At 40.0% G+C, this 14,705-nt stretch overlaps 1 protein-coding gene across 1 annotated transcript; it reads left to right on the top strand.

The window, feature by feature from the left end:
- The first annotated feature begins 3,051 nt into the window (after positions 1 to 3,051).
- On the top strand, positions 3,052 to 5,639 carry LOC120028308 (mRNA decay activator protein ZFP36-like). Its single transcript, XM_038973513.1, has 2 exons — positions 3,052 to 3,188; positions 3,467 to 5,639. The coding sequence occupies exons 1-2, from the start codon at positions 3,156 to 3,158 to the stop codon at positions 4,526 to 4,528; spliced, it is 1,095 nt and encodes a 364-aa protein (XP_038829441.1). The 5' UTR covers positions 3,052 to 3,155; the 3' UTR covers positions 4,529 to 5,639.
- Positions 5,640 to 14,705: the final 9,066 nt, after the last annotated feature.

A 14,705-nucleotide genomic window follows, 5' to 3' on the forward strand; every position in this document is an offset into this window, starting at 1 on the left:
TCGGGCAACTGAGTTAGGAAGGAAGCCTGTATCTTTGTAGTGACTGGGTGAATTGATACACCATCCAAAGTAAAATTAATAACTTCACCACGCTCAAAGGGATATTCAACATCTGCTTTTTTTTTTACCCATCTACCAACAGGTGCCCTTCTTTGCGAAGCAATGGAAAATCTCCCTGGTCTTTGAGGTTGAATCTGTGTTTGAAATTCACTGCTCGACAAATAATTGTATGTGTGCGGTACAGAGAGTCATTCAAAAATCATGTTAAACACTATTATTGCACACAGAGTGAGTCCGTGCAACTTATTATGTGACTTGTTAAGCACATTTTTACTCCTGAACTTATTTAGGCTTGCCATAACAAAGAGTTTGAATATTTATTGATACATTTTGTATTTATTTGTAAACATTTCTAAAAACATAATTCCACTTGGACATTAAGGGGTGTTGTGTGTAGGCCAGTGACACAAAATATCAATTTAATCCATTTTAAATTCAGGCTGTAACACAACAAAATGTGGAAAATGTCAAGGAGTGTATATACTTTATGTAAACACCGACTATTGCTGATCAATTTCAATACAGTCAGATTTCTCACCATACGTTTTTGTAATAATTTCCCTAATTCATACAACAGCCACCCCACCCCATGCACATATGTCAGCCTGAGTGTTCATAAGGGGGTTCCTGCCTAAACATGCCTATTGGGATGCCTGTAGTGTACAAACTGCACCTTTGCCAAGACAGGAAAGCTCGAATGGAAAGCTTGGCATATTGCACATCATTGCTCACCATAGAATGTCCCTTTGGGCTTAGCTAGTATGTATATTTGTGTGAGCACGTGTGTATGAGCAAGTATGCCGCGCCCCTCCCAACTCACTAGGAGCGAGTTTCCGTACTCTCAGGACCAGTGCCAGAAAATAAACTTGGGAGAAAATGCACCACCCGTGCACAGCTTGAGAAACCAAACAAGTGGATTGGGAAACAAAATTGGGGAAAAAAGGGAAAGAGAGAGCGAGGAGTGAAATATTTTCCATTTCTCATTAACCATTTTTAAATATAATTTCCACCCAAATTTGACAAGGTAGTGGAAGCCCGAGGTTATTTTGAACTGGACATGAGTAGGCATGCCTGCCCTGCCTGCTTCTGTGGCCGGGAGTTATTATGCTGCCTGCTTCTGTGGCCGGGAGTTATTATGCTGCCTGTGACTGATGAAACTGGAGCTTTTCAGGGCCCCTGATGGACGCGTCCCTCTGCTGTTGGGAGAATGGCATAAAGTCAAAGGTCCACTGTGACCACTATGGTGGGAAACTGACATAATACGTCTTGGGAGGGAGGGAGGAACATAGAGTGTCTCTGCCTCAAGTTTGTGTTCCCGTTTCACATCCAACCCTTGGCCAAATAGACAATGAGGAGTTGGCTTACTGGAATATGTATACAGGAGTTACTACACATCATGTATGGCCAGTCTCTGCACCCATTTATCCTCACATTGTCTCCATAATACGACCTTAATAGTGATATAAATAGAGGCTTTTAAGCTTAGCACACAACCAGATTATACAAAACACTAAGGGTCCAGCAGCAACGGTGCTGAAGTCATTATATAAGCAGTTTAGGGTGTGATAGGGTTCAAGGAAAATGAGCAGTTTCCTCGAACACTCAAATAGTGCCCCTTCTGCCAATAGGTCGTTTTGCAATCAATTGACTCAACTGACAGAGCTCAAAGCCCATCCAAGTGTAATCATTTCAAAGTAAATATATGACTTTCTGTGGAACTGCCTTGTCAGACTTATGAACTGTGTGACGACAAACCCAAAGGACAAACAGAGATACCTCTAAGAACTGTAGATCAACTCAACATGGCCCAGTCGATCCGTGGGACACTGTCACTGGATAGAGTTTGACTGGGTAGATTTTTAAACCCTCTCCACTTCTTCAACTTGACACTATTTACACGAGCAAATATAGCACAACTAATGTACAAAATAGTCTCCGAATATAGTCCACTAATCAAGACAAAGAGTTGGTTACTCCTCACTTTGAAACCCGGCCATTCTTGCACATGCTTTACTGTTGTTGGAAGGTGGATAGCTGCTGAGTTAATGCCTCGTGACTTCAGTATTTAGCCACACAAATTCAGATGCGTTTCTCACGTGTGTGAAAATTGCTATGTCAGGCAAGGGATAGACCCAAGGTTTCATTATTGGTTAAGTAGCAGAAACAGAAACATATTGTCATTATCCAAGAGTTTCCTGCTATCGAGGGACTAGTAATCACATTGCCTGTTTATACTTGGGCTACCAGTAACACAGATGGAAAAAATCACATAACCTAATTCAGCCTACATGATATCACAAATAGAAACTAAACCAAATCCTGAAAAACCCTGTGTTTGAAGTCTAGACTGATTACTGGATAATGTTGTTTGTTACAGTAAGATCATACTAAAGTCATTACCTACATGGATTCATATCACCTGTATTTACGTAGTCATAATGCACATGAGCATATTTACGTCTATAGCCTAAGGAAATATATATATAAATACATGTATTTTCCCCCTTTGAGAGATAGCCTATAACAGTTGGAAAATTAAGGTAAAGACTGGAAATTATATTAAAGACAGATGTTCTACAAAAACAGAGAGCGGGTGTCACGCATAGAAACCAACGAGGAAAAAGTCTGGGGTGATTCTGGTAACAGCCTTGGGGAAAATGTGTCCAGCAACGAAGTAGTTAATCATAGCCTACTACCCCAAAAGTATTCGTCATCGTGATTGAAAATCTAATGAGCGTAGGCAAATAATGTACAAGTGTGTCAATATTTGTGGGCGTATTATGTTGTTGACATATGAAGCCTAGTCTATACGATGCGTTTATGTCTGAATGTTGGTGAAACTGAAACATTTCACAGCTGACTAAAAATACAAAAACATATCAAAACAAGGCAGCCTTGGTTGGTTGAGTTGTGTATGAAACTTTATGGGAGTGGTGTCCGGGAAAATAGCACAGGAAACCCCGCCTGCCTGCCAGCCCCAGACAAACTATAAAAAGTCTAGCACTGCATTAACAGCGCAGCGCAATCGCCCGTGTCTTGCAGCTGAAAGTGACAGGCGAACTAAAACGTTTCAAAGGACAAGAACACATAGAAGCATGTCCGATATGATCGACGACATTATCACGAGGGTAAGGTTTATTCACTGTGTTTACATTTGTGTTTTTGTTCAGATCAGTAACATAAGCTATGGTTATGCTTTTGGTTCGTAAAAAAACTACAACTAGACTATTGTATACATTGTAGGCGACTTTGAACTTTGATTACATCTTGAAATATTCACAAAACATATTTAACATAATTAAAAGCTTAATGGGGAACAGGGCATAGGCTACAATTCTGCATCCTGGGTAGTCTATAGGATGGGTATAACGTGATAATTTATTGACAGTCATATTTCTCTCCACAGAATCTGATCAATCTTGGTTTAGATGAACCATTCATCCAGCAACAAATTCAACCAATGGCACCTCGTCTCAACCGTTCAACGTCATTCTTCTCACCAAAGAGCCATAGTCTAAGCTCTGAGCAACTGAACGATGATAACCCCTGGCCACTTGACATTTGGAGCAAGATGGCTCCAAGTAAACAACAGGTTTCCTTCAGACCTGACCGCTCCATGAGTCTAACCGAATCCAATATCCTTTCCTTCGGTAAAATGAAGACCCTGGATGAAGTGCCTCCACCTCCTGGATTTCCTCCACTGAACAACCCGACACCTCTCCCTTCCAACCGTTACAAAACCGAACTGTGCCGTAGCTTCCAGGAGAACGGAAGCTGTAAATATGGGAGCAAGTGTCAGTTTGCCCATGGAGAGCCTGAGCTGCGCGGTTTGTACAGGCACCCAAAATACAAAACGGAGGCCTGTCGCACCTTTTACAACTTTGGCTACTGCCCATATGGAGCCCGCTGTCACTTCATTCACGAAGAGAAACTCACCCCCTTGACCCAAAAGTTCCACAACCAAGCACTTGCTGATCAGAACCCACGTCAGCTCCGTCAGAGCGTCAGTTTTGCAGGTTTCATGGGATCACGCAGCTCTCCTCCCCCTGCGCTCCACGACCCCCTTGGCTTCACCCGTGCGCCCTCGGTGTCACCACCCCCAGCGGACATTCTCTCCCCAGTGTTCAATGACACCCAACGCAACACATTTCAGTTTTGTCAGAGCCGACCCACTGTTGGTGACATCCACAACATCCCTATGATAGTTGAGCCACAGAAGCCCTCACGCTGCGTTTGTGGCCACGGAAATAACTTCCCAAACACTCTGAACAAATCTTACGCTATGGAGGACCGCAACAATGTCTACATCACCCAGCCAAACCTCCAGCGCTTCTCTTCTGAAGACTCCCTCTCAGATCGGGATAGTTACACCAGCACAGGCAGCACCAGCGGTTCAGAGTCCCCCACCTTTGATGGGGCTGGCAATAAGCGCCTCACCGTCTTTGCGCGCCTGTCACTCTCTGACTAGGAAACCCAAACCACACAGAGACAATCCAAATCACGAACCTCGATCAATTGTGAAGGTTCTGCTTACACAAATCAGAAATCCTATCAATATGATGCGCATCAACACTTTATACTGTTGTTTATTTATTAGTAAATTACTTGCTCAGTGAAATTTATTTGGTACTCAAACTTAGCAAAATCTGTATATTTTTTTTTATACTTATGTATATTTTCATTTAACTTTTCATCTTGTCTTCCATTAATTGCTTTCTTTAAAAATGACCTTGATGGTTATTACAGTAACAGACGTTTTAAGTGCCTTTACCTGTCTCAATCAATATGAGAAGGGCCTAGTAGCCTTACTTTAGCTGGATTACTTCGATTAGTCCTTCAAATATATGATCATATGAAACAAAAGACTCCCCTCCATTTAGTAAGCTGCCAGAACTATTTGTCAGATCTGTGCATACTGTTGGTATTCATGTGTATACCAAAAACTGTTGAAAATATTCAAACCATCAATGTGACTTGAAAAAATGACAACAAGACATTCTCTCACTGTGACATGCACTTTAAAATAGGTATTGGGAGACGAGTCTCTCTATGTAGCATTTAACCAAAGCTTTATACTTACTTGTCTACTTTTGCTACTTTCTTTGTGTAAGAGCAGTTTTTCATATAATTTTTTGGGACGTCCATCATATTTGAACACATCTGTGACAAAAGTGAGAAGGTGCTAGTACGCCGTCTGTGTATGTCACAGATCTAGGAGGGGGGTATTTGTGTAACCTTGCCATTTATTTAGAGACCTGTTTTGTTGCATAATGTTTTGACAACCCTGGTTGGGGTCTTACTCAACTGTAGTAGGTGACTTCTATTTCATCAGGGACTGTAACATCACAGTATTTCCATAGACTATAGGTTGACTTATTTGCCTTTTGTAATTGTATAGACTTAAACTAATATATTTATTATGATATTTATTGTGTTAATACCAATGTATTTTGTACTTATTTATCATGAACATGTCAGGGTCTGTGAAAATGATGTGTGAATTATTAAGAAAAAAAGTATGAATTTATTTTTGATCGCCTGAACAGGGAGAAATAAATGAAAATGATAAAGAAATATAATTCCTTGCATTTAATGGACTTTTTGTCAGTTTTACAGCTTGTCTCAAATTTGATTCAATAAGGCAAACATTCCTTACTACTTGATGACAACACAAACAGAAGCTATATGAGGGCAGAATATATGGTTCATGCAATGATACACACAACACATAACTTATTATATTATCAAACTGTATTTTGTGCTTAAATAATACAAAAATAGAAACAACAGATACCCTCATTTTCTCGCTGTGAGCTACCAGTCTATATCTTTCTATAGATGGCTGTTATGTCAATACAAATGGGTGATATTGTATTTGGCCCAAATACTGTGTCAGTCACTGAAGGCATTTGACCCAAAACAACAACTTAGTCCTTATCCTGCATGCATAGAGCTCAGTTTCATGACTAGCCATGTGGATATGCTGGAATTGGTGTTTGACCATTAGATAGGGAGCTGAGCTGTAACCTAGCTGTGTGGTCAAGTGCCTGTGCATATTTGACATTCCTCTCTTAGGACGCCCTGTGCTCACCCTTGTGTTTACTCACTGGCAAGGTTGCCATGGTTAACCGTCTTTCCTCTGCTCTGTATACACTTGAGTGTGTACCAATACTTGCCATTCTTATCCCAAAATGGGTATCCATTTTTGTGATGTCAGATATGACTGTATTGCATCAGAAAGGCCTTGTATTACAAGTGAACTCCAGAAATCTCCTTTCGCAATTTGTCCCTTCATGTAAGGATAGCTGACAAGGTTTTATTGAGAAGTTTTTAATATGGGCACAGGATGAACACAAAGAGCAATGCAAACACTTCCTTAAACCTTGTATTTGAAATGTGAGGTTTATAGTGTAAAATCAACCTCACTACTTCAATAGCCTACTTTTCCTCAATCCAGTAAGGCCTTCAAACGTTTATACGCTGCACATTTCTGATGGGATCATCTGAAAGTCCTTCTCCAAGAATAAGGAAGGGGTTAAAAAGCAAACCTGAACGCAGACATGCTACTAGGGTGAAAAAGTTTGGGTATATTACTGGAAACTTTTGAATTGATGTATCTTTCAAGGATTTTATGTAATCTATCAAAAGACATCTAGTGGCCCTTTTGGGTACTTCAGATTTCCACATGTCTGTAATAATCTATGGCCCTCTGTGTGGCCTTATTGCATGTAAAATATATGAAAGAATTGAATAAGATGATTTTAAAATATAAAAATAATGGCAAAGCTGTAAAACATTATGCTAAATATAAACAATCAACCTATTGAATACCATTGGTGATTAACATGAGAGTTTCAGCATGAAATATCAGTTCTAATTATAAATACAAAATGTTTACAAACATTTATTTTACTATGTCAATATGTAGTTGTCAATGTTTTGGAGTCAAACTGGTGGGAATTGTGAAAAAAGTCAATAGGTGGAAGAGTTGCAGAGTTAATTGAAAACTAAGCCCTTGTTAATTAGATTAGTTTTTCATTATTTAGGTTATTTTCTCTTGAACCATATGGTCTATCAACTAGAAACTCATGGACTATATGTACACACAGATATAATAAATACTACACATGAATAACCAAAGTTATGCTGGATTGCCATCATTTTCTGTTAATTACTAAAATGACTGAATATTCTGGTAATTTTGGTAAATTACCAGTAGTTTTGTAACCCTATATGCTACCAAGTTCATATGCTTTTCAGTTTGCCATTTACTCTAAATGAGAGGTTGCTGGGAATAGCCTACTAATACAAATCAGGCTACGCCAATGGATTGGATATGCTATCTTCTCACTGTCAATGCAATCAGCAGTGAAGAAACAATGCTAAAGGCTAACACCTCTAGATAAACCTGTCCTGAGATCAGTTATCTGTGCATGTACGTACATAGCCCTAATCCATCTGTAGGGAAAACACAACCTTTGAACAGGTCACCAATACAGACAGATCAATAGCTGCAACAATTTGTCCACGTAGACCTACATTGCCCACATTCTATGGGAGCACAAGCTATTGTTATTTGTTAAGGTAATGTAATCTTGCATGGTGCTGCTGGCGTGGTTTTCACTTCTAGCTTAAGGAAAGTGAACCCCACTCAATGGTTTGATGCATGAGATAAACAGTGCTGTTGAAACCGCAGCATATCTAATTGTGACAGCTACAAGTGAGGTAAAGGATATGACAAATTCACACCATCTATTCATTTGTTGCCTTTCCCACTTCCTCTTTCCTCTTCTGTTCTTCCTCAAGATGGGTAGTAGAAGTGTCAGTTGACAAGGAGGAAGTTCAAGCTTGATCTGAAGAACAGAATATCTTTCTGTCAATACAGATGATCTTGGCATTACATTTTCTCTGTATTTCAACCAAGACCTTAGAATGCAGGACCAGAGGGGCCCCTCACAGCACCCCTAGGAAGACCATGTCGTTAAACAAAAACACCTACCATAGGGGAACTGTGATTTCAGGCCATCAGTCACGTCAATAAAGAAATCAATTCACAGTCCATTTCGTTTATCTTGTCCTTTAAGTCAGTACAGACACAGGATGTGTTGCCATAACAACAGAGGCCGTCCATTGAAATCAAATAACCAACACAGAGCACAAAACGGGCAGTGTGTTTTCTCTAGGTTTGGCATATCCTCACACTGCAAACATAGACAGCTGGTGGACCATGCATTGCGGTTTGGACCGCATCGGTGTAATGCCGCATATAGTGTGTTTCTTTAGTTTATTTTTGCCTTTTATCTTTTGGAATGGTTAGTGAAATCCCTATCTTTAGTTGGCATTTTGATAGATTGTTAATGTCAGCATTATGCTAGTTTATATACGTTTTGTAGATTCCTGCCAAGGAGGATATATTTACTGTCTATGATAAACTACATTACACCTTGTGTTAAGTACCCAGTTCTGTAGAAATGGTCACATGGTGAGTCACAAATGAATCATATACGCTCTACTCTGATCTGATTCCAAGTCTCAACAGTTATACCTTAGTACAGATTTTTTTTTTTTGTATCCAGAATAACTGATAAAGTAATATTATAGAGAGCATTACTAATGCCGTCTTTTTGTAGGCACCAACTCCAACATGGCTCGTTGGCCAAAGCCTATGGGGAAATGAATGTTTTTTGGGGGATAAACGCCAAAAATAAGGTCTGTAGTTAACACAGGCCTAGGAGATTTATTACATTTTTTTGTATGAGATAATCTTCATCAGCGAACGTAACTTTTGGTGAATTTTGAAGCATTTCTGTAATCAAAACAAGCATCTAAAGCACATAAAGGCTTCATAATTTATAAAGGCCATGTTACCTGACTGATATTATCTGATAGAACAAACTTAGAAGATCTCCTAAGCCTGTGTTAACCTCAGACCTCATTTTCGGCGTTTATGACAAAAACCCTATTCTTTCCCCATAGGAATGGCTGAACGACCCAGTCGTGACTTATTTAAATTTTTATGGACTACAAGCTGGCAAGCTCTGTGGCTATCTATTCTGGACTGACAGTATGATGATTTATTAGCATGGCAAACTGATCCTAACCCCCATTCCTTCTTGCAATGCCTTTAGAGACCTCTAGGGGTCTGCAATAACTCACTTTGCCTTGTGGCCTAAACCCAAAAGAATAACTGTTCTTACAGAACCTCATAATGTGGACAGAGGAAGGACAATGGGATCAGAAATGTCTTATTTTAAGCATAAGGTTTCCTCAGGCAGAGTGTGGTTTACCTGTGCCCTGGCAACGTTGTCTTAGCGCAGACAAGCAGATCCATAATCAAAGGCCAAAAACCCTCCCAACATCAATGTTTAACCACTCGTAAGAGATAAAATATAAACAAAATACATTACTCCATCAGCGTCATTGTGGACCGTCAAGACCCACCCCCACAAGCAAACAGGAGATAGTAGGCCTAATAGACAGTCTACTATTAGGAAACAGTGAAGCCTTACAAAACCCAAAATAATTTGAATAATACATTTGCTAGTGTGGACATTGTTTTGTTTGGCATACAGGCCATCGAAAAACATGTATGACTAAAAGCAATGTTTTGAACAAGGTATCTACTGTTTTTCCATAAAAAATGACATATCCCTAAACCACATCCTTCTACGTACAGTAACAAACACGAACAGGCAAACTTCCTTTACAAACATGAGCGACACGAGGAAAGTTAATTCAGGAGCACCACAATATGAACAGTTTGAAAGCAGTCAATTTCAACCACTCTCTATCAACGTTTGCTGAGAGGTGTTTGCTAGAGCAGCAGTTCAAAGGTAGAACTGGTCTATTTGCACAAGTTACCGAGGCAAGACAAGATTAATTGCAAAAGCCTCTTGAAACAGGCGTGCTCAGCGTCATGGAAACAAGTCTGGTTTCTATTCTGCCGATGCAAGTCAGTGTCAAATCCTATCAAGACTCCTCCGGCCAAGAACAACACAGAGGGAGAATTCTTACATACCTAATGTGGAGCATGTGGGCACAGCAATATGAGCTATGGAGAAGTTATTGCAACAGTCACATTTATTAAGCACTGCTACAGTTTTGTGTTTGGAGTCAGGCACATTCAAGGTTGAACGGTGCACTCCCTATGCTATTATAATCATTCAGGGCTGGCTATAAAACTTCACCCAAGTCAAATCAAAGGTACTTTATATGAACATGTATTTTGGCAGGTGTGTGTATAGGCAGTTGGCACATCTTTGAGCCAAGTGTTTAAGCTAAACAAATAACTGAACAATGGGGGAAATTGACGAAAGAATCAGAGAGTTGGGAAATAGGCTTTAAATGTGTTTGGCTTTGTTAATCAAGTTAAACTGAGGGAGCTCCATTGAAGACTTCGGACTTTGTGGTGTGTTGACTTTATTCATTGGGTGTTATGCGGGAAGTCAGGCCATGGGATACAGGCTATTGTACGGGACAGATTGAAATGTAGTGGGGGGGATGGGATGGTCCAACTCAAGGTGTCGCCAAAGTAAAAAAAAGATATCCTCATGAGCCTCCCTTTGTCTGTAAAATAAATTGAACACCCTCACCCATCATAGAATTAACTAAAATAATGTTTACGACCAAAAACAACAACTGTAGCAACCCTGTGTTTATAAATATGGATATAGACTTTGCCACTTCAACATGCTTTTGTGGCACTGTTGATACCATGCAGGGGTATGGGCCGGAAGGTTCGCCGACCACCACCGATGAGCTCACTCTCCTTGCCTGTCTCATTACACTACGATCAGAGCCGGCTGGCAGACAATGATCAGCTAGGGGGAAATCAGACTTTCAACATTTTGATGCCATATTTATAATTATATAAAATATATGTAAGGAATTTTCCACCAACAGGTTTCTATGCCAATGCACCACACAACCAATAAACAAAGCATACCGACTTCAGGCACTTTGAAATCATGGTTTGCATTTTCAACACCACAATAAAAAGACTATGTCAATTGTGACAAACAGAAAATTCATCCCTCCCTACCTTGTAAGCTTACCCAGTATCGAAGGCTTGGCTTGACATCTCCGAATGTCATTCAACTTTTCGGTGTTTTGTAACGGACGGCTCTTTCCATTCATCAATTGCACAGTTTGAATTGATTGATTGATTGATTGATTGATTGATTTTATTTGTGAGTAAAAACAAACACATAAATACATAAAGATTTTCTTAAGTGACCGAGATTGCACAATAAATTCAGGGACTTATTTCCATTGTGGTCCCTATGTTTTACATGAACACATATACAATTACATAGACACAGACACATTACATAGATACAGACACATTACAGAGACACAGACACATTACAGAGACACAGACACATTACAGAGACACAGACACATTACAGAGACACAGACACATTACATAGATACAGACACATTACATAGATACAGACACATTACAGAGACACAGACACATTACATAGATACAGACACATTACAGAGACACAGACACATTACAGAGACACAGACACATTACAGAGACACAGACACATTACAGAGATCGAGACGGAAAACAAATCTCAACCTCGAGATGAGTGTGAGGGGGGAGTTTAAGTACAATTCTTCCAAGCTTGTTTGGCTGGTAGCTTATTCTTTAGATGTTTGGGGCTGCTGGTGAACCATGATGTGCAGGCATATGCACTTGCCAGAGTATTTAGGTTGTCTATAGCTAGGTTCCCATCCAATTGGAGACAGATTTTCATGCAAATATTCTAAAATCTTAATAAAAACCATATGCCATTGGTGCCGAACAACATGACAGGGAGGATTTTAATTGACCAGACATTTGAGACATTTTACAGACATCCATATGCATTCAGATGCGACCTGGCACAGCCAGCGCCATCAATAAAAGAGGGATGTTGGCCAAATGAGCCTCATTTACATGTCCTTAAAAACAGCCTGTAACAAATTATAAAAAGTTGGATGCAGTAAAAAGCAGTAGGCCCGACTAGACAGGGTACAGAGGAGGGCCTTGAGCATCATCTCCAGAGGTGGAGCAGCACAACCACAGCCACCCGTCACTGCAGAGCAGGCGAGAGCAGTCTGCAGTGCACCTGGTGAAGGACATGCACACCCTTGACCATCCACTGAACGACTTGCTCCCTCCAAAAGAGGTAACTGCACCACCAGGCTCCTGAGAAACACACACGGACTGTCCTGTATATCCGCCCGTACGAACCGCCTGCGAAATGCCAATCTACCCACTGCTGTCAGACTGTACAATAACTCTAGCTCTAAAATGGTTTTCACAAACATTTTATTTTTTACAATCACATTTTAACATTTCAATTTCCATCATGAAAAATATTCTGTAATGTTTCAAGTGTTCTATATTCTATTTAAAGTCCATTCAGAAAGTATTCAGACCTTTGGCACTACCCTCTCTACAACAGCTTGGCATCCGACCATAAGACTGCTGAACAATTAATCAAATGGCCACCCAGACTACTTACATTGACCCCCCCCACTCGCTGTTTATTATCTATACATAGTCACTTTACCCATACCTACATGTACAAATTACCTCGACTAACCTGTACCTCCGCACAATGACTCGGTACCGGTAACCCCTGTATATAGCCTCGTTATTGTTCTATTATTTTTTACTTTAGTTAGTTAGTAAATATTTTCTTAACACTATTTCTTGAACTGCATTGTTGGTTTAGTGCTTGAAAGTAAGCATTTCACGATAAGGTCTACACATGTTGTACTCAGCGCATGTGACAAATTCAATTTGATTTGATTTGATTACAGCCTCAATCCTTCTTGCGTATGATACTACAAGCATGGCACACCTGTATTTGGGGAGTTTCTCCCATTCTTCTCTGCAGATCCTCTCAAGCTCTGTCAGGTTGGATGGGGAGCGTCGCTGCACAGCTATTTTCAGGTCTCTCCAGAGATGTTTGATCGGGTTCAAGTCCGGGCTCTGGCTGGGCCACTCAAGGACATTCAGAGACTTGTCCCGAAGCCACTTCTGCGTTGTCTTGGCTGTGTGCTTAGTGTTGTTGTCCTCTTGGAAGGTGAACCTTCTCCTCAGTGTGAGATCCGGAGCACTCTGGAGCAGGTTTTCATCAAGGAACTCTCTGTACTTTGCTCTGTTCATCTGTCCCTCGATCCTGATAAGTCTCCCAGTCCCTGCCACTGAAAAACATCCCCACAGCATGATGCTGCCACCACCATGCTTCATCGTAGGGATGGTGCCCGGTTTCCTCCAGACGTGATGTTTGGCATTCATGCCAAAGAGTTCATTCTTTGTTTCATCAGACCAGAGAATCTTCTTTCTCATGGTCTGGAAGTCCTTTAAGTGCCTTTTGAACAATTCCTTCGACTTCATGGCTCGGGTTTTGCTCTGACATGCACTGTCAACTGTGGGACTTATATAGACAGGTGTGTGCCTCTCCAAATCATGTCCAACAAAATTGAATTTACCACAGGTGGACTCCAATCAAATTGTAGAACCATCTCAAGAATGATCAAAGGAAACCTTCTTATCGAGTCTCACAGCAAAGGGTCTGAATACCTATGTAAATAAGGGGTTTCTGTTTGTTTTTGATTTTATAATTAGTAAATATTTTGTAGGGAAAAAAAATATTCTATACATTTTAGAATAAGGCTGTAACGTAACAAAATGTGGAAAACAGGAAGGGGTCTGAATACTTTCCGAATGCACCCTGTGTATCACATATTGTGTGTTTTAATTAGTGTTTTGCCATTCTTATTCATGTCAATTCTACATTTCTTCAGTTTTATCTGTGAGCAAGAATAAATAAACTGAAAAACACTATTCCTTGTGCTTCGATGTGTATGTCATACAAAACTGTATAGCCAATTTCTTTTATCGCTTTTAAGACAACTTTCTTAAAACAATAATTGTCCACCTCAGAATTCAGCTGTCAGATATTTGAGCACTAAATGTATCAAGGCACTAGACCTATAGGCTTAGGTGTCCACTGTGTGATATTAATATTTTAATAAATATATAGCCTATATAATAATATATATATAGATATATATTTTTTTGCCTTTACCTCCCTTATCTCACCTCATTTGCTCACATTGTATTATGTGAGCAACTGTATTATTGACTGTATGTTTGTTTTACTCCATGTGTAACTCTGTGTTGTTGTATGTGTCAAACTGCTTTGCTTTATCTTGGCCAGGTTGCAATTGTAAATGAGAACTTGTTCTCAACCTGCCTACCTGGTTAAATAAAGGTGAAATAAAATAAATAAATACAAATAAAAGGAAGAGAAACTTAGGCCTAACCCCAGAGAGAGCGAGAGATATGCCGGTGGCATGCTACGACACCGATATGCATTTCTTCATGTCAGATGGCTACTGCATCTGCTATATAGATGACCAGAACATGTTTTATAAAGATTATATCGTTAGATTATAGGAGTAACAGTCTTCCTCAACTCAACTTCAGCTGTTGGAGTAAGTTGGAGCGCTGCCTTCATATCATAGGCCTACAGTAGCTACATCTTAATAATAGCCACACCATACCAAACCTTCACAATCTTTTCGAAATGTATTAGGGTAATATCAAAAGTAAGTCAAGCCATTGTTTATGGGGGAAA

The sequence above is a fragment of the Salvelinus namaycush genome, chromosome 34 (assembly GCF_016432855.1).
Source record: "Salvelinus namaycush isolate Seneca chromosome 34, SaNama_1.0, whole genome shotgun sequence".
NCBI lineage: Eukaryota > Metazoa > Chordata > Actinopteri > Salmoniformes > Salmonidae > Salvelinus > Salvelinus namaycush.